The following is a 21,951-nucleotide window of genomic DNA, read 5'->3' as shown; positions in this document are numbered from 1 at the left end:
ACCGTATATTCCATTTCCAACATTTCCAAAACGGAATTGTTTAAAAAGCTTTGTACACAGAGAATTAAAAATAATTTGTTTTTAATATCGCATACTGTACTGTAAACCTATTTTTTTTTACCATGTATCAAATGCTTTTAAGTACATCAAAACACTATTTCGTACGGGAAATAGTGGATATTTATAGTTGAAAATAACCTTTTATTCGATTAATATCTAGAATCAAGCTCATAACAAATGTACTGATTACTGCACTGAAAAAAACAAAACATAGAAAGCTCTCTTTGCAAAATATGTCAGTTGAAGCGGACCCCTTAACAATGATGAGAGAAAAGGGAAAAACTGGTCGCCATGTATTCGTTGTCTTTGGTGCATCTGTAAGTTTCTTTCAAAGACAAGTATTTTAAATAACCTCTGACCATAACAATTGTTGACAACAGGGTAAATTCTATGTTAGATTTTTATTGAGATTTTATGTCCAAAATTGGTGTGAGAATTTTAGAAATTTAGATTTAACTGACCATACGCTACAGCGATACTGTTATTGTTTAAACAAGAAGAAGGCCTTAGGCGACGTCCACGCCTGGACAAGCTGTTTGAAAGCAAACCAAAACATAATGGTCAACCATGACAGAGCTTCATGTCATTATATTAATCACGTTAGAATTTTTAGAAACAAAAATTCTGTTACCGGTAATAAGAGGTCAAGAAGTTCACCTAAACGGCCGTCAACAAATCTTTTGATGATTTTTTTTTTACTATGGCAGGCTCGTTACACGGATACATACATGTAAGAAATGTTTAAATAATATAAAAGTATCCCTGATCACTCATTATTGCAGGTAGAGGTCAATATAAGGAACTAGGTCAAGGCCAAAGTATATTCAATTTTAGTGAGACATCGGCCCAATACCAAATCGGCGCCTGAGACTTTGGACCTGCCATTTCAACCCCTTATAAATATTAACTTAATTTGCAGACCCTTACTTATTTTCAACATGAACATTTAGGCCCCTAATTTTTTTTGGTGAGTTTTAATTTGATTAAAAAAAACAGTAGATATTTTCATATTTTTATTTAATAAAAGATTTTAAAAGATTTTTGATTCAACATAACAAACAGATATTCATAAAATTTAATATCTCTAATAAAGTAAGAGTAGCAAATTAAATGCACATTACAAGTCATCAATTGCAAACTTCACTTTAATGCCTAGTTTAACTGTCTCCGTGGCCTAGTGGATAAGCGTTCGCCTACGGAGCGGGAGGTCGTGGGTTCGATCCTCGGCCGCATCATACCAAAAGACGTTAAAAGTTGGTACAAATAGCTCCCTTGCCTGGCGCTCAGCATTTAAAGGGTAGTGCCTGGAAAAGTGGTGTACTCAGTACTGGTTTAACCGAGGAAAGTTGTACCCCATTGATCAGTGCTTTACACCGAGCACTTAAAAGAACCAAGGGGTCTCCTCGAAAAAGAGCTAGGGTATTGCAACCGGACTTCCTTGTATCCCACCACTGTCTCTTCAGCGTGCTGTCCCTTCAGCAAAAAACAAAGGACCCCGTTGGAAATAAGTGCTTGTACTTTCACAGGTTATCCTTGACCACAAGGTCTAAAGAAATACATACATACAAGGAATGTTTGGCATGATAATCCCCTGCTGTGCATCTTCTGCTAATTGCACTGGTGTCTGCTAATTGCACTGGTGTTACAGTAGGGGCCAATTACCTGTATATTAGTTTATTGGCTTAAGGCCATTTAGGGTCCAATATTTTAATGAAACCTCCAAAACTGCACAGCAAGATACCCAGATTGGAGATCCTGATAAGAGGGATCAAGGCAAGTAGATTAAGATCAATACAAAGAGGTTATGTACTATTCACCGAATTGGGGGGGGGGGGTCACTTATAGAAGGCTTAAACTAGGCCTTTAACACTTTTTTGTAATTTTTGGAATTTAAATTCAATATATGTGGTTGCAGTTTGGAATTTATTATGTCTCCCCCTGAAAGGGGGTTTTGTTTTTGCCCTGTCCTTCAGTCAGTCCGTCACTTGACTTTGTTTTGGCTCAATAACTATAGATCTCTTAGACCCAGGAACTTCATACTTGGTATGCTAGTTGGTCATGATTAGTAGATGACCCCTATTGATTTTGGGGTCACTAGGTCCAAGGTCAAGGTCACTGTGACCTTGAGGTGAAAAAACGGTTTCCGCTCAATAAGTAAGGATCCTTTGGGTCCAGGAACTTCATACCTGGTATGCTACTTGTTCATGACTAGTAGATGACCGCTATTGATTTTGAGATCAAAAGGTCAAAGGTTAAGGTAACCTTAAGGTAAAAAACGATAAGTTGGCAGTGACCTTAAGCTTAAAAATGTTTTCTGCTCACTAACTAAAGAAACCTTGTACCCAGGAACTTCATACTTGGTATGCTAGTTGGTCATGACTAGTAGATGACTCCTATTGATTTTGAGAACAGTAGGTCAAAGGTCAAGGTCACCCTGACCTTGAGGTGAAGAAATGGTTTCCGCTCAATAACTAAAGAATGCTTGTACCCATGAACTTCATACTTGGTATGCTAGTTGGTCATGACTAGAAGATGACCCTTATTGATTTTGAGATCAGTAGGTCAAAGGTGAAGAAATGGTTTCCGCTCAATAACTAAAGAATGCTTGTACCCATGAACTTCATACTTGGTATGCTAGTTGGTCATGACTAGAAGATGACCCTTATTGATTTTGAGATCAATAGGTCAAAGGTCAAGGTTGCCGTGACCTTGAGGTGAAGAAACGGTTTTCGCTCAATAACTGTTTAGATCCAGGAACTTCATACTTGGTATGCTGGTTGTTCATGACTAGAAGATGACCCCTATTGATTTTGAGATTAAAAGGTCTAAGGTCAAGGGTACCTTCAGGTAAAAAACGATACGTTAGTGACCTTAAGCTTAAAAATGGTTTCTGCTCAATGACTAAAAAACACTTGTACCCAAGAGCTTAATACTTGGTATGCTAGTTGGTCATGACTAGTAGATGACTCCTATTGATTTTGAGATCAGTAGGTCAAAGGTCAAGGTCACACTTTGTTTCCCATCAATAAATAAAAAACGCTTGTACCCAGGAACTTCATACTTGGTATGCTAGTCGGTCATGACTAGTAGATGACCCCTATTGATTTTGAGATCAGTAGGTCAAAGGTCAATTTCACCTCGACCTTGAGGTGAAGAAAGGGTTTCCGCTCAATAACTAAAGAAAGCTTGCACCCAGGAACTTCATACTTTGTATGCTAGTTGGTCATGACTAGTAGATGACCCCTATTGATTTTGAGATCACTTGGTTGCCGTGACCTTGAGGTGAAGAAACTGTTACTGCTCAGTAACTAAAGAACACTTGCACCCAAGAACTTAATACTTGGTATGCAAGTCGGTCATGTAGATGATCCCTATTGATGTTGTGATCAGTAGGTCAAAGGTCAAGGTCACGATGACCTTGAGCTGAAATATGGTTTCCGATCAATAATTGAATAACGCTTGCGCCTAGGAACGTCATACAATGCAAACTTCGTTTACATTTTCCAAGATTAATCAACAACACTTTTTTCTCTTCACTATTTTATACGGGTGAATAAACCAAACTTCACTGTTGGTTCGTCTCCAGTACAAAATTACAAATTTCATGTACATCATTTATTTTTTCTCAGCTACGACCACACAATAGGGGAGACAAGCGCTTTTTAAAAAAGCAATCTCTAGTTTATACTGGCACGCAGGCAAGTCCCATGTGGTTAGTGCTCTGATAAGATTGTAAGTCATATTAGGTCTGTGGAAAATAATGCACAAGAGTGCACAAGAGGAATGGTACCCTGGTTAGAGCTACCCTTGACGTTTTAACATGCACCAGTGTATAGCACTGTCACACGGGACCCCAATTCATTGTACCTTCTGGAAGATGATTAGTATTTTTAGTGGTGTGACTCTGAATCCAACATGCGACCCCTTGATTGACAGTCAAGTGTGTTTACACTAAAAAAATGCATCAACCTGATTTAACATAATTATATATTTCAGTTGAAACAATGATCAGCTTCCAATGAAAATAAATGAATAAAAAGAAAGTCCAATAACACAATAAATGTTACTCAAATCTTCTTTAAACACTCCCTGTAAAATCATTAAGAAATTAAAGACACTAATTCATTCACAACTACAGTTTGCCTGGCAAAGGATGCATTAAACAAAGTCACATTTTCTTTGAATTTTCGATTAATCCACAACTATTAATAAAAGTTTAACACAACACATGTTTATTTTTTATAACATGTAATATACAATGTAGGAAAATAAATAAAATAAGGGCAGCCTTGTCTTTGGAAATGTTAACAGGATGGGGCTGATTTGGTAAGAATATGTTATATTTAAAGGCTGTTCATTCAAACCCAAAGTGAATTTAACAAGTCAAACAATTTTATCATTAAGTATCAAGTTAAACAATCATTTCTAAAATAGGTGCTCAACCAGTTGCTAATGATATAACAATCTCTGATGCAGTGACCTCCGCTTAAATTTGAATAGGACATTATAACTGTTATGATAAGGAAAGTAAATGCTGCCTTACTTACCCTCCACCTTTTAATATTTTATCCATTTATCCCAGGCATTTTGATACTCATAGGTTTTAACTCCTGAGGTTTAAACTCCCTTGTGTTTTTCATGAATATTATATATATATTTATACGTTTTTACGCAATAATACACACCTTATCTGGAGCTCTACTTACTCAGTGTGTGTATACCATGTGACAAATTGCGTCATAAATGCTACGTCGGAAGGCAATATTTTGCTTCTAATGAAGACTTTAAACAAAGATAACTTCACTATTTCTTCACCATTTTTAATGAAACATAGCGCAGTCTACGCCGCTTACGGAGCCCCACCTTCGGTCTTTTACCAGAGTTTGAATGAGAGTTTAGTTTCTTAAAACACTTCGACAAACCTTTTCACAATAAAGCTGTCTGACAGAGCAGTCACAAAATATTATTTTGGAAACAAGTTTTTCGTGAAATTAATCACCTTATCAAACTTCGGTAATACAACGAAGGTGGGGCTCTTTAAGTGGCATATACTGCCCGTCGTTTTATTTAATATGGTGAAGAAAAGGAAAAGTTATCTTTGATTTAAGTCTTTATTTTAATCCTTCCGACTTAGCATATATGACGTAATTTATCACGTGGTATACACACACTGTTACTACTCAGAAAATACTTGCTTCATGTTGGGCATTTTTGAACAGGTGTGTTTTAAATCACATTTAAGGTAACACACTAGGTCCTTATCATGGTGGTAAACCAAGCAAACTGCCCCAACCACAAATAATATAAGGACTCATTTTCAGGTAAGCTAGTAAGTATTTCATGAATTTCATATTACTTTATATTACTTCAAGGTCATAATTTGTTCAACATTCTATACCCACTTCTGGAATAACAACATCTTTCCCTATAAATTTCATAAGGTATGGCACGATACCAATAAACATTAATGGTACGAGTCAATGGTAGTGGGGTAAGATGGTTTGGCGTGAAACCAAAAAAAATTGGGCCTTATTTCATGCAATTGATTCTGCAAAAGGGTGCACGATATATGTTGATAATTTTTTTTTTTTTTTTAAATTATCGTGTTTATCTAACACATTTGACTAGGTACCGATAAAAAGATAAAAGCGATGTTTTGGCGTTTTTTTAACTCGGGACCTGTTAAACATTAAATACCACATAAAACACTTATAAAGCCTAAAAGGCTTATATTTTATTTAGCTTGTTAAACATGACTATGCACTATAATAAACAAATTGTACTTGCTTCAACCTATGTAGTGCATCTTTTAAACCATAATATGCCATTTTTGTAAAAAAATGCCACTTAAAATCTAGACTGTGCTAAATGCATAAACAAGTATGCAGTCATTCAATGCTTATAAATTCATTTCTCAGCCACAGAGATTGCAAAGTTTCCAGTGGAAAATGCCCGATGAACATTATTTAAAAATAGATGGATCTTATGTATGAGATGCAATTGATGTAGAATTTATCTGATTTTTTTGCATGGTGCAGTTGAACTTGTGGCATCAGTTTTCTTTCAAGTTACACACTTTCAGCATTGCCAGTCCTGGTTAAGGAAAAGTACGGAGTCAGAAGTGTAGCTGATAATGTCATGTTCACGAAATCATTATTAAAATTATTAAAATGTTTTCATATAGATAGTTGATCTATGTATATTGTTTTTTTTTTATATTGTTGTAAAACTATTGAAACTTGTGTGTTTTTCAACAGGTTTTGATGATGTTATCAAAACTATTGTAGACAATAGATATTACTTTGTTAGATTTTGATACATTGATGGTTTTTGTATGCAGGAAAATAATTTTGAATTAGAGACTTGTCTCCCTTGTTCTTGTGCAATCCCCATATTGAAATCTGCTTATCAACTATTTAAACTAGGAAAAAGTAGGGTCCAAATGTGGTATTGGGGTTTGGAGGACCAATCTGAAGTATATCCTTGCTTATTTCAGTTTATATAGTAGAAAGATAAATTGAAATATGTGTTTCAAACAAACAATGATATTACGGCATGTTTTATTCAGAAAATGGTTTGTGAGGCTGTGACCGAACTTCATGTTACAACAGAGTTATTTCCCTTGAAGAGGATTTACATATTTCAAAAACCTTCAATTAAAAATTGATTTCATTGTTGGATATTTAAAATACAACCAAAGAGCTGATCATAAAGTACTTTAGTACGAAACGTATTTCCTAATCATGTCAATATTCTAGATTATGATCTACGTGTTTAGTTTTGATGTATAGTTATAGATTAATTATTAAGTTAAGTCCGCCTCTTGTTTGAGATATTATTTAATATTGTTTGTTAATTGAAACTTGGATCTATCATCAATGTTTTGCCAAGTCAGACTCAAGTGTTTATAAGTAATAGCGTTTATTTATTTTAGTTTCACTAAACCATTAATTTGACATAAGCTGGGCTTGCATGTGGCTACCGAATAATAACTTAGTGTTGGTTGGAATGTCTCTTTACTAGCCAGCTTGCATGCTCTACCCCTAAATAACTCACTTAATAAAACCAATCAATGATCAAATAAAAAATTTGGCAGTTATTATTATCAGAGCTTTCTAATTGATTTATTCATAATCTGTCGACAATCCAGTTGACAGAGGAATGAGCATAAACATTTAATAAAACTATAAACTTGTGCTAGATTTATAACACAGTTTTTCTCTGCAAACATTGTTAATATTCTATGTTTGGAAAGCTCTTCATTGTTGGATTAAATTGCTTCTATTTTCTAGTGACAATGTCACATGTTCTAGTTTAGATTTTTATTTCTGTATGAAAAAGATAGATAGTTAACAATTTGGGACATTAATCAGTTTTGAGAAATCACCTGTACACTTTGTGATAGTCTTTAACATTTGTTGAAAGTCATGAATTGTACATAACATATCCTGCAAAGCAAGTTGAGAGTCATGTTTGACAAAAAGTTACAAACCCGGATCTAAAATCTGCAGTTAAACGCTCGAGTTACCAGGTATCCTGTATTAAGATATACAATACCTACTTAAAGGCAAGACACCCATTAGCAGACGTCACTCTATGTATAGGGAGTACAAGGAGACAGTTAATAAAATGGCTAGTGGAAAAATGGAAGGTCGGACAAAACCTGAGGTCGGAGTCAAGCCCCCAGTGCCACAAGCATTGTTGGATTTAAAACAAAGTGCAAAGTTGGATAAACAAGGATATGTGTTCGTTGTGATGGGGGCCTCTGTAAGTCTGACTTGGTCATTCTGTTTACAGAATCAATGGGGCCTCTGTAAGTCTGACTTGGTCATTCTGTTTACAGAATCAATGCAATTCATTTATTGTAAGACTATTATTCCCAGAGAGCTCTGATGAATATTTGAACTCATTATTTTTTCCAAAATTTCTTCTTGTTTGTCTTTCAATTTTGAATATTTTAGTTAGCTGTAGGGATTCAATTACGCTTGAGTTCTTGTTGTTTATCTGTATTGCAGGACAAGTTTGATTCATTATTATATAATATAATTGCTACAGGTTGGTTAAGATGAACTATATATTCTTCGTTATCTTAACATACATACTGGGATTACTTCATGTTCAATACAAGTGATTTTGGTCATGAATAAATGACCCTCAAGCAATAAAATGTGTTTAGATTATGAGAAAGAAAATTATGATTTCAGAGATCAATTTTCTGAATGGACCATGCAGAGATAATTTATAGTTATTGTTTGTTGCAGGGTGCGTTAATAACTATCTTATTTTTTGCGATGAATTGCCTCTATTCCAGCCAATGTGCAGTGTGCATGCTTGGACTGTAATACATTGACCTTCTAAATGAAACCATTTAAGGACAAATGGGTTTGGAGGTTTTGCTTTCTTAATGTTTAAATTGGAATCCTTCTAGCAAACCCATGGCAGTGAAATGAGTGTAAACACTAAGAATCAATATTGTTTTTAAAGTTTCTTAGGGTCAATGAGAATAAAACTGTTTGCACTGGCAAATGTAATTTTAAATCTTTGTTCTTATTTTTTAGGGTGACCTTGCAAAGAAAAAAATCTACCCTGTCCTTTGGTATGTATTAATAAGACATTATAATCTACCATGCCCTTTAACTGGAAAGAAACCAAGGCTTTGTATTTTTACTGAACCTCGGGAAATCTCAACCGGCCAAGTCAACTGTGCCACAAAGAGCCATATATGTGAGAAAAATCAAACTTTCCAATCCTCAAGCCTTATCTGTATCCGGTTCACATGCTCTTGGTTCTGAAATTTGATCTGCACAGCATACAGTAAATTTAAACTTGACATAAGTTCAGGGCCAGATTTCAGTAAAACTTTAGTAAACCGTGGTGCTTAGGTGCTCGGGGACACCCATAAAGTGATGGGTATAATCTATGCAATGATTCCTTTAGGATATTTTTATTAAAATGCAGTTTACACCCAAATCAAGGTTTGCCTGCAAATTTTTGATCATAAGCCTTATGATCTCTTTAATTATTACAACAGAGCCAGAGTTGATTGTTCCAAAAGGTTAAATTCAATGACTGGACATACCTGTGAAAGATACTTTAACCTTGAATGTATGTAACCAGCAATTAAGTATCTGTTTCTAATGTTTAGGTTAGTATTAAAAAGAAAGATATATCTTCTTGCACTATGACAAGTTAGAAAAAGAATGAAGTAGTCATGCCAGAGGCTGCCAGACATTAATTGCCTATCTGAATGATTATCAAACTTCAGAACAACAATGCTTTATTTATCATGATAAATTTTTACACAGATCTTTCAAATATAAAAGACCATACGTACAAAGGCATTACAATGGACATAGAAGCAATGAAACTAAAGGCTGACCTCAGGCTGTTAAACAGATTTTTATGCATGTTAAACACTCTATCATCTCTGAAAACAGGAGTTTAAATGATTAATAATCGTAGTAAAGCAAATTGTAAACTTGAGTGAACAATATGTAACATTATGACCTTGGTTCATTAAACTTTCATCAACAGTTTACATTTCAATGACATAGCAAAACTGTAGATCTATATGTATACAGGGATTTTTAACATGCAGTTAATGAAACTTTTACCACAAGAACTTGTATAATCTTAATTGTTTTGAAGTAGTTTGTTCTCATCACAATCTTCAACTCAAAAGCGACTTTTCTTATCACAATTGTGAAAAACAAAAATCCCCTTTAATCTTCCTTCTTGAAAGAACTTAAACTGTATTAATCATCTGGGATGTTGTTAGAATAATATCAAGTGTTTTTATCTTAAGTTCTGATGCACTTTATATTATTATAACTCCTATTATTATTATTATTAATATTATTATAATTTTTATTTTTAAATACATCAAATCATGAATTTATAGTTATTTTATGCTTGATCATTGGTAGGAGTGACCCGTTTGATAAAGCTGAAGAAAAAAAAAGTTTTTAGTTTAAATGTCACTAAATACTTTAAAGGCAATATGAGAACAAAGTAGGAGTTCATATGAGAACAAAGTAGGAGTTCATTGCAATCAAACTACTGTGTGGTAACAAGACACTCCCAATCTGTTGTTGCGTGGAAAGTTTAATTTGTTGTTTTTAATTTTGAATCTTGTATTTCAATAAATAATAGAAATGAAAAGAAGATTTACTTTGCACTTTGCTATCAAAGGAAAATATTCGAGGTTCGTTTATAGCCTCAGTGTACGCTGCAGGGTTAATGTTAAACATTACCCTTTAATTATTTCAAGATATTCACATAAAACTTGGATGGAATTTTTATAAAACTTCATACAGTGATAGATCATAATGAGAGGGAATGCAGTGTACAGGAACCGCAATTCTATTTCAGCTAATTACAGAGTTACTACCCTTTGTTACTTTTTCTTGTCCGAAGCATCACATGAAAATATGTTACCTATGAGGCTGTGACAGTACAGATATGTGTAGTAAGCCCCATTACTCTGGCTTAAATGATTTTTGTCTTATATTATCCTTAATCAACTTGCCATGGTCTTGTGTTTTAACATGATTGTTGGTTTTAAGGATGGCATCAATTTGCATATATTATTTGTAAACTGTACATCAGGTGATGGCTTACTTTAAGATGAACAGAGGAAACTGTTTCTTTATTGTTATAATTTGCAGGAACCTGTACAAAGATGAGTTAATGCCAAGAGAGACATGCATTATCGGCTATGCTAGAAGTAAACTGTCAATGGGCGAGCTTGAGAAAAGATGGGCTCCATTCATGAAAGTAAGAAAGGCTGGCTAGTCTAACTTAAGACATTTATAATCTAACTTGTTTCATGTTACACAGACTGAAATTTAACAAACAACTTAATCACATAACAGGATACATTTTTGACAAAAGTGTATTGTACAAGATAAAGCAATTTTGTAAATGGAATTGTACATTTTGGTGTCATCTAGATATAAACAGTCAATGAATTAAAATATAAAATTCACTGTTCACAATCTTATTTAAATTGTATTACTTGTTATTTAAAGAGTAAAGACACAAATTAAGGCCCTTATCTGTGACTCTGGCGTAATGTTCTGATTGATGTTCTGCTTTCTAGTACTGTTATTATGAATATAAACTCAATTAGATCTACTGTTTTTGTAAAGCATAGTACCCACTTCTGTCCCTGTTCAATACTTCTTTAAAAACATGCATGCACATAGTACATTTTACTCGTACTGGTAACTAATATTTCATACATCAATTTCAGCAATTCTATTTGAATAACACCTTACTACTTCCTTGATTGTCTACATATTTCAAGATTTCAGATGAAGATAAAACAAAGTACCAGGCATTTATAAAGCTGAATAGTTATGTGGCTGGGAGTTATGACAAAGCTTCCGACTTCAAGAAGCTTGATGATGCCATCAACGCTACAGGGAACTGCAACAGGCTGTTCTACCTAGCACTCCCACCCTCTGTGTATGAGAGTGTGACCTTGAACCTCAAAGCCACATGCATGTCGTCAGGGTCAGTATCTTGACCTAGCATACATTACATTTCCTTCTAAGCTACAAGTTAGAACAAATGGTTGATGCTTTTAATGCTAACAGTTAAAATGCTTGTTATATCTGATAGTTATTGCCTAAAACACCCCAGTAAAAGCAACATTTATGTATTCATGTATTTCAGTGCAAAATACTTAAAAAACTTCTGTCATGATGCATCAAATTTAATCCAAATAATGGTTGTATTGTTTTATCAGAGACAAATGGACGAGAGTGATCATTGAGAAGCCATTTGGGCATGACCTTGAGAGTTCGGAGCATCTGTCTCGACACCTCGCCTCACTATTTAAGGAGGAGGAGCTTTACCGCATAGACCACTACCTGGGCAAGGAAATGGTCCAAAACCTAATGGTTCTCAGGTGGGTGACTTCCTGTTCTTTTCCTACAACTCCTGTTGTACTGGCAGGTTCTCCTATGGTACTCATAGTTGTTGAATAAAAGAAAATCCATTGTATATATGTATTGATACTGTTGAGTTTATAATATGCCAATGGATTTTAAAAAGATGAAGTGATTTCATATTGCAGTTTAAATATTTATATTAAATAATCTATTGAAATGTATGGTAATTGATTGCTTTTTGAAACAGTTTAATGGTAAAATGATTATCTAAAACTGACATCAAGTTTTCATTTATTTTTAATAACATACTTTCTATTTTTTACCAAAAATTGTAGATTTGGCAATCGTATATTCAGCCCGATTTGGAATCGGGACAGTGTGGCATCTATCGTTATCAGTTTCAAGGAACCAATTGGCACTCAGGGCCGAGGGGGATACTTTGACGAGTTTGGAATTATCAGGTATTATGAAATGTCAAACATTGGTTTCACCCCAATAACTTAAGCTAGCATTGATGAAAAGTAATGAAACAAGAGCTAGCTTGGAATTGATTTTGAGGGGGGTTGGGTTAGGGTCAGTGTTATTTAAAAAAGAAAATGTTTTCCATTCAATAACTTCAGTTAGAATTGATGGATAGTAATGAACGTTTGTGTGTAGGTGGCTTATGTGAAGAGCTAGCTCTGGGCTGCTTATGAGTGATGGGGTCAGGGTCAAAGTACTGTTACTAATGATAGAAAAAAATGTTTAAGCCCAATAACTTAAGTAATGAATAGTGATGAAAGTTGGTGTGTAGGTAGCTTCTTTGAAAAGATAGCATGACATTGCTCATGAGAGGTTCGGGGTAACCGTAATGAAAGTTGATTTGAAGGTAGCTTATGTGAATAGCTTGCTTGTGATTGTTTTTGAGGTGGTCAGGGTCAAGGTCATTGTTGCTAAATGATGAGGTGCAGTGTATAGAAATCATAACTCTGTTTTTTTAGCTTATTCAAGAGTTAGTTGCCCTTTGTTACTTTTACTTGTCTGTAGAAAAACTTTATAATTGTTGAATGGAATTAAATTTGCCTTCATACAGGGGTAAAACACAATGAAAAGAAGTACAGTGTAGAAGAACCATAACTCTGCTTTAGCAAATTACAGAGTTATTGTTTTTTGTTAATTTTTCTTTTCCACAGCATAACTTCTAAATTTCTCAATGGACACTTGGTTAAGAATGATAAGCGCAAATGCAGTGTACAGAACATTATTAAGTTATTGAGTTTAATGACATTTCATACAATATGTATAATTGCACTGGCTGCTTCTGAAATGTAAAAGAACCTTGTTGATGAGTATATTGAGTTCAAGCAAAGAATCTTTGGTTTTATTGAATGGACATTTCAAGTGCTCTTTTGGTTATTATTTCTGTTATTTATTTTTTTTCCCATCAGCATAAGTCAAAAACTTTTAACATTTATAATTTACTGCAGAAGATAAAAGTACTTTTATTTTTAAACTATTAGATAGAAAATCCAAAAGAGAACAAATGAATCATATTCACAGCATTACCATTTTAAGTTAAGATTTCTAATTATTTCACTGCCATTTCCTTTCAGGATGGTGTTCAGGGGTGTTTATTCAGAGATAGCTCTTGTTTCACTTGTATGACATGGAAAAGTAAAGCCCTTTCCCATTCTTACAGGATATTTGCAATTTAATTATGGCTTATTAACACAGTACAGAAAAATGGTTTGACACAGTCATAGACTAGTAAACAAAGTGATCACATACAATGCTAGCGAACACTGTTATCCAATCATGGATACTTGAGTTTCGAATTGGTTGTTTTAATTTTACATTATGCTTTCTTCAGGGATGTAATGCAGAACCATCTGCTTCAGTTGCTTACCTTGGTTGCAATGGAGAAACCACCCACACTCGGGGCAGAGGATATCAGAAATGAAAAGGTTTTTATTTCACATGTGACTATAAGAATATAATATATAATGAAGTGTATTGTGCACTGTATCATTCATTTTAATTCAAGGCTTCTTGTAGAAATTCTTAGTTTGACGTTTATGTTTCTCTCTTGTTAATGTATCAATATTGCGTTTTCTCATTTCTCATAAATGTGTTTCCTTCATGTGCCCTTATTCACTAGCATCATGAAACTGACTCATAACTCCAAATCTTTATTTTCAATGTCAAATTTCTATTTGAAGAGCAACAATTGTAACAAATGCTGCTTATGTTTAAAATAACATATTTTACGACAATATACCTTTTGTCAAAAATAAGTATATCAAAGACACTAAAATTCTTTTTTCTGAGTCTTAAACTCTGACTCGAGATATAACATTTGGTGAATATGGGCGCTGCAAACGTCACTCCAGGACTTGATTGGTAATCTCCAGTATCATAACTTTTTACCGAATTTCATTATCAACCAGGTGAAGGTGTTGAAAAGCATGCCCCCTATCAAGCTGGAGGACGTGGTGTTAGGGCAGTATGTCGGCAACCCTGACGGCTCCCCAGACCAGCGCGAGGGTTACCTCGATGACCCAACAGTGCCAAAAGGTTCTGTCACACCTACTTTTGTCTCTGCGGCCATGTTTGTCAAAAACGAGAGATGGGATGGCGTGCCCTTCATTCTGAGATGTGGCAAAGGTGAACTTTCTTGTCAATTATCAGAATTTATAATAAGGGCATCAAAATGCAATACATATCGCAAAGTATGCTTGAGCATATTCAACCTAATGCAATGCAGCCATGCTCCATTTTTCACATAATATTATATGTAACTGCGCAATGTTGAAATTATGTTTATGTATATATAAAAAGGGTAATTAGTCTCTACAGGTTAAGCCTGTGAGGACTGCAGATTTCCCCTCTGTCTGTCCATTCAACTGCCTTTCTGTCTGTCGGTGCTAATAAGATATTTTTATTATTTCATATGTTTTACTGATATAAAGGTTAGGTTATTATTTGTAAAGTATGAAATGCTCATGAAAACACCTGCTTATGACCTATTTTTGAAGAGGAGAAAAAACCTCATAAACCGTATTATATGTTGGTATGTCAGACAGGACGCTTCGATAACTAGTACTTGTATTGTCTTCATAAATCTATATTGTATTCCACATCCACAGCATTGAATGAGCGTAAGGCTGAGGTGCGTGTCCAGTTCAAGGACGTTCCTGGGGACATATTCTCTGACGGCAAGGTGAAGCGTAATGAGCTTGTGATCCGGGTGCAGCCTAATGAGGCCGTGTATATGAAGATGATGACCAAGTCTCCTGGCATGCACTTTGACTGTGAGGAGACGGAGCTGGATCTCACTTACCACAGTAGATACAAGGTCTGGACAGGAAAACTACATTCAGGGATAGTTATAAAACAATGGCATTGACCAACTAGTTGCTCTCTTCACTTAAATTCAGTGTGCATAAAAGACAATTCTACCACATTCAGCCTTTCCTTAATTGAATAGCTTCTATTCTGTGCATAGTGCAATGTACCTACTTAAAATTTTGAAATACAGATCGGCAAAAGATAAACTTTAATTACGAGATTTTTTATGTCAAACTTGTGTGCGGTGAGCAATGCATAGTTAATTTACAAAAAAATTGGCATGAAGGTTCACCATGATGAAGTGGTGTCATGCACAAGACCCAGGTCTGAAACTCAATGGTCACCTATAGAGGTAAAAAAATTCAATGATTCGGGTCCGAGCTCTGTCTTGACCATTATAGGATTTAAAAAAAAAATGGCCATGAAAGTTCGCTATTAGTTGGTGTGTCTTGCAAAAGATCTAGGTCTGTGTGTCCGAGGTAAAGGTCTCCTTTAGAGGAAAAAAGTTGAAATGATCCTTGTCCTTGTATCTTGACCATGGTCTTATCTCAAATGTCAAGGTCATGCTTAGAGACCAAGGTTGATCCTTGTCTTAAACAAGCGTTATAGCTGATTTGAAAAAACAACATGCCATGAACGTTCACCGTGATGTGGCACAAAGCCTAGGTCTGTACCTCGAAGGTCATGTTCACGTGAATAGGTCAAAGGTTGAAAAATGGCTGTCAAAGGCTTTTTTCAGATTCAACATGTTGCCTGTTGGCGTCTAGTTTTCACTAATAAATGCAGTTTCTGCACTGTTATCCACAAACATTTGGACCCCCCCCCCCCCCCCCCCCCCCCTCAACTGCAAATTATTTTCTAATCTCTTCAGAGCTTAAGTTGTTTGTAAATTGTTTAATGTGATGTCAAAAATTTTGCACGTTTTCCTTAACATTAAATGATCAAACATTTACTTACAATTACTCTACTTTATAGGATGTGAGGATGCCAGAGGCTTATGAGAGATTGATACTGGATGTGTTCACTGGATCTCAGATAAACTTTGTGCGATCGGACGAACTTTACGAGGCTTGGAGGGTATTTACTCCGGTCCTTCATCAGATTGAGAAGGACAAGGTCAAACCTATACCATACAAGTTTGGCAGGTATGAAATATAGGTGTTTCCCCAGTCTTGTATGACTCACTCTAAGTATTGTGCAGTGCTTGATTTATTTTCTTTCTTTTTATTGATTTCCTTGATATTGATTTGCTTCCAAACCTTTACTGACATATATTTAATGGAAGAAAAATCCTACTAACACGTTTCATACACATTTAGTCCTCTATATACTTGGAAAAAATAGCTTTAAAAGGAACAAGCAGCTTGGTTGTAGTTTTCATTTCATGGCATTTTTGACATACTATGATTGTCTTGGAAATAAAATTATAGTGTAAATTGTATTATTTTAGAGTTTGAGTACAAAGTCTAAAAACATCCATGCTTATAAGTGCTTTGAGATTATCAAACATGTTGAACATGTTATGAGTAGAAGTGCATTGATTGGTCAGTCATTATTCAAAATATTTCTTATTGAATGACCATGAATGTTATATTCTATTTATATCATAAATTGACACTAATGTGATGATTTATTTCTTTAAATATATGAAACATCATCTTCAAATAAATTGTCAATTTTCTCCTTTTAAAAGGTGTTGAGACCTTCACAGGAATTTATATTAATCATCATCATGAAAAACTATGCTCGGTATTATTAAAGTTGAAGTATAAGAAAGTTATTTGGCGAAAGGAGTTATGATACTTTAACCTGTAATGCTTAAGATATTTCGAGATTGTGGCCGGAAGCTTACAAGTTTGTTTGAAACCCTGTTTAAGGCTCTATGCCTCTCTTGTAGACTTGAGCATTATTTATGGTTTGAGTTTTTAAAATTGAGTAAAATTTAGTAATACACAATGTCATTCAAGTTTAGGGATGTAGTAGGACTGAAATTGCAGTGCAAGCCAATTATGATGGGGTAGTTTGTAAAATTCTCAATTGAATAAGGTACTGGGAAACTTTTTCAGACATATTTAAGGGTAGAAATAGCAAATTTTAGAAACAGGATGTGCATGTCTTAGTCTAGTACTGATTTAACATGTAGAGCTATGTCTGTGGAGTTAATAGTTTCACAACCAGTAATATCATTCCTGAAATCATTCATCTAATAGTCCATTCTTAAATGTGTGATGTTTTAGTCTGATACACTCATGTATATGCAATCTGTATCTGTAGCTGCATGTACCTTGGTACTTGGACTGACACTAGAAGGAATCCGACCCACGAATAAACTAGCTTTCTGATAGCTCAATTGACGTAAACATCTTCATGTTAAATTATGATACCTGGTGACCTCATATTATTTTTTTGTATCATTTGAAAGGTATTTAATAGCTGTTTACAGCTTTAAAAAGTATAAAACAAATGACCATATTTGTCTTATATATGAAGTTATAACAGTTTGTAACTTTGTATATAATGTCGACTGAAATAGTTCGTGAAATGACATCTTTGCAATTTTTGAAGCTTAAAATTTTTATTGAAACATGATTTATTGTTATTGGTATTCTTTTTCATCGTTTTTCCTGCAAACACAATACTTATTTAAATGATACCTAAGTTATATGGGACCACCACGCATCCAAAATTCATTTGTGTTTCGGGTATCTTAATGCATTTTGTACAAGTATATAGCCACCCATTGTAGTGCTTCCTCTTGCAGTGGTGTATTTCTTGTTTTCAGCCGTGGACCGAGGGAGTCAGACCAACTGTGTGACAAGTACGACTTCAAGTACACCGGGCAGTATAAGTGGGCTCCTCAGCAGAAACTCTAATCTCATACCAATGGAGGGGCTTATATTGAGATCTCGAACAAAGGAATAGTGTCATATTTTTTAAGAAAACAGAGACTGGCTCAAAACTGTAGATTTATTTTAAACATTAATAATGCTTATTTGCATATAGCTGAACAAAGACATTATTATAATGTCCTTACTATGGCAGTAGTCTATGTGAGACAATCCAGACTTATACTGTCAATTTTTGTTTGTTTATTTTACATTGTATTAGAAGTGTTTTGTATTGTTTGTTCAAATAGTTTTGGATGGTTGGACATACTTGCATCAAGAGCTTAACAGCTTCCAAATATCTTAAACCACTGACTTATTGTTATCATTGTCATACTCCTTAAAATGAATCTTATAGCCATCATGATTATCATCATAGTTTTAAATGATAAAACAAAAATATACCTAAATATATCTTTTGCAAGACATTTAAAAGCATCTTGTAGAATTCAGCCATTGTTTTTGAAACCATAGAATATGTGCCTTTTCTTTTTTTATGTGGCAGGTGCTTTTAAACTTGTACTAACATTGTGTTCTCACTAATGTGATCATCTTTTCATCAATGAGCAAGATACAAATTTCATGTTTTATACGTTGAAGCTTAATCAGGTCTAGCAGTTATTGACTTTGTTTTTGGTTGAAAGTAAAGCAGGTGCAGTTAAGATTTGATGGTATTTAGTAATTATTAATTCATATAAGATGTCATGACATACCATAGTTGATCTGTATACAGACTTGATGTGTTGGCTGCCTTGTTATTACTGACAGTGTGTTCTTTAAGAACAATCCCAGGTTGTTGTTTTAGCTGGTCTGTTTTTCGAAAAATGTCAAGGTAATGTTATAGCATTTGTGTTGTTGAATCATAGCTCTGCAATAACTCAAAAACCATTGAGGATGTACAAATCAAACTTGGTACACATGTTGTCAGAGACAAAGCACTAAATGTATAGCTTAAGTGCATAACTGTGGCTTTACTTATCATTGACTTTCCCCCCTTGTTGAACTGAAAAAAACTGCAACAGACAAGTTAAGTTTTTACTCTTCGGACCTCTTGTTTTTCTTTGTTGTATATTCATATCTTTTTATATAGTTGTTAGTTATTTCTTAAATCTGAATTATATTTACATAAAGGTCAATAAAATGTTAATCATTGTATGTTCTTATACATTTGAAGACTTCAACTATATGTTCTTAACATTGTACTTAACATCACTAGAGGAGTGACTGTTCTAACAATTGGTAATTCCAAACACATTTTACTCTTTTTATCAATAACAAATAAATTAACTTGATGCATTAAATATACTATTTTCATATTACTTCAAAATGAATAACAGATTCACCATTGTACTGTACATCATATCTCAAGTAATGAAATTAAATGATGTTTAATCTGGTTAAAGACATAATACAAGAACTGAATTCGAAACTATTTCCCCATGAGAAAATTGAATTTTAAAGCAATATTCTAAGAGTTCGCGCCTTAAAAAGTTCTATTATTATTGACTTCATGTGCGCTTCACCTATATTCCAGTCGAGGCCCGGACGAGAGTAATCAGCTATTTGCCCGCTACAACTTTGTCTACACGGGCACATACAAGTGGTCACCCAGCAAGATTTGAGGAATGAAGATATATGTGGACAGATGTCACAAACTACAGCACCTGAAATTATTGAAATTCATAAGAATCTCATAAATTCTTCTATCATATCTATGATTTTTTACATCGTTGTCGTCAGTATAAGCCAATAATGATAGAAGTCCCAACAGAGACAAGAAATGCAACATGCAAGTATATCTGTTTGAAATCATGTAGAACTGACAGCAATTTGGCAAACATTCTTATGCCTTCTAACATGATTGATCTAAGCTCAATGTTTTTGTTGATACAAGAATCTTTATTTTAAGTAGGGTATGTATTAACAAGAAACATTAGCTCAATGAGCTATTTTCCGACATAACTCCTTTACTTGTATAGTCTTCAAAATATTCTCCTTTAGAATAATTCTTAGAATTGTAAAGCAAAATATCTATTTGTTATCTACAAGTTGTAATGCCAAGTTTGAGTTAGTTCTGCAAATTGGAATAAGATTCTAAAGCTTGTTACCCTTACAGGTTTCTGAGAAACTGGGAAGAGTTGATAAATAGAATACACAATGTTTAAGAAACATATCAGAGTTAAGCATGGTTATCAGGTATTTTCATAAACATTTTACAAGAAAGTAGAACTTTTCTGTTATTATTTAATGAACATTATTAGGAGTTTTTTTATTATTCATTCTTTTGTACAATTAAAACATTCAGTTAAGTTGTCCATTAACATTTTTTGAGATGATTTATCAACAGTTGGAGAGGTAGAATATGTTTGAAACAAAATTTCTGTTATATTTTGTTACTAGGTATGAATTTGTTTACATCATTTTCTGAAAACAATATATTAAATAGAACATTTGACAATCGGCTTCAATCAAAAACTGAGTGTCAATCATCTTGATATTATCTGGACCTGGGAGGCCATGTTTTATAAGGTGCACAATAGAGGTTGATGCCAAATTTCAATTCATTATTACGTTGAACTCCTTGGAATTTTATGATTAAAAAAATGCATTTGATTTAGGTATAGATAAAAAATATTAGCCTGTATTATGTTTAAATTATCAGTAGATATGTGACCACAAATTTCACAGTTAAAAAAGTGCCACAATATTGCATATATTTTTGTATCTGTATTTTCCATTTTACTTATTTCTGTAGCTAACCTAAACTTGTTGTATATTTTTTATGTTGTTGTGAGATTGGCTTGGGTTCATGGTATTGATTCCAGTACAATGTTTAGCTTGAATGTCTCGAGTCTCAGCTTGAGATTCAAATTCAGAAAGCGAATTATTTCATGTAATAAACTCTCTTTGATGTACTGATGTGTACATGTATATACCTGTAAGACTCAGTTGTTGGAAAGGCCATCTATATCAAATTGCTAATGTTATAGCAGTTTTATAACAAAACCCAATTTAGAATTTTGAGGTCTTGAGTCTCAATTATCGCATTGATTAAACTATCAAAATTTTTGTATGTTTCACATTAATTAGACTTACTTAACTGTATTTTACAATGCATGTATTGACTAATCATAGTAACCAAGAAGTGGGTCAGATGGATGTTTTCATATTTTGTCTGATTTGACTCTGGTTAAAAGTCTGGTCGCAATCATGTATATAGTAACATATAATCGATGAAGATTGCTTTATATTAAACGGAATGTGTATTTTTATTGTATTTCTATATTTTTTTATGTATTTGTTTTATTTTTTAATGAATAAATGTGTTGAAATATGATGGGCTGTGTTATCTATTACTTGACACATCTAGTTCAACAATAGATCGATAAATGGTTTAACATATTTGTAAAACATTGAAATCATTTGGTGAAATATTCCAAAATGTATTTAACACTATTCACAATGTAAACATGGTGTTTTTCTTCATGATCAGTCTGCATTTTGAGCCTACAACTACAAAAACTCGTATATGGTTGTGCTGGTTGGATTAGGATGGCCAATTTGCAGCCTGGATCTATATGGCAATTGTTGTCGGATGTGGATCAAATATAACTATTGTTGTCAGATGTGGATCAAATATGGCAATTGTTGTCGGATGTGGATCAAATGTGGCTATTGTTGTCTGATGTGGATCAAGTATAACTATTGTTGTCAGATGTGGATCAAATATGGCAATTGTTGTCGGATGTAGATGAAATATGGCTATTGTTGTCTGATGTGGA

The 21,951-nt window shown here is 33.9% G+C and overlaps 1 protein-coding gene across 4 annotated transcripts; it reads left to right on the top strand.

Moving 5' to 3' along the window:
* Positions 1 to 214: 214 nt before the first annotated feature.
* Positions 215 to 21,506, top strand: LOC128217222 (glucose-6-phosphate 1-dehydrogenase X-like). 4 transcript variants are annotated; one of them, XM_052924202.1, is made up of 12 exons: positions 215 to 377; positions 5,303 to 5,381; positions 8,619 to 8,656; positions 10,728 to 10,836; positions 11,369 to 11,577; positions 11,813 to 11,974; positions 12,293 to 12,418; positions 13,807 to 13,900; positions 14,384 to 14,600; positions 15,083 to 15,291; positions 16,260 to 16,429; positions 18,067 to 19,321. In XM_052924202.1, exons 4-12 carry the CDS (start codon positions 10,750 to 10,752, stop codon positions 18,155 to 18,157), a joined length of 1,365 nt encoding a protein of 454 aa, XP_052780162.1. In that variant the 5' UTR covers positions 215 to 377; positions 5,303 to 5,381; positions 8,619 to 8,656; positions 10,728 to 10,749; the 3' UTR covers positions 18,158 to 19,321. The 4 variants fall into 4 exon arrangements, with proteins under 4 accessions (XP_052780162.1, XP_052780161.1, XP_052780160.1 ...); XM_052924201.1 differs by lacking the exon at positions 5,303 to 5,381; XM_052924200.1 differs by lacking the exons at positions 215 to 377; positions 5,303 to 5,381; positions 18,067 to 19,321 and adding exons at positions 7,578 to 7,827; positions 19,704 to 21,506.
* The last annotated feature ends 445 nt before the right edge of the window (positions 21,507 to 21,951 follow it).

The sequence above is a fragment of the Mya arenaria genome, chromosome 14 (assembly GCF_026914265.1).
Source record: "Mya arenaria isolate MELC-2E11 chromosome 14, ASM2691426v1".
NCBI classification, from domain to species: Eukaryota; Metazoa; Mollusca; class Bivalvia; order Myida; family Myidae; genus Mya; species Mya arenaria.
Note: the sequence above shows the minus strand (reverse complement) of the source record. Positions and strands in the feature narration are given on the sequence as shown.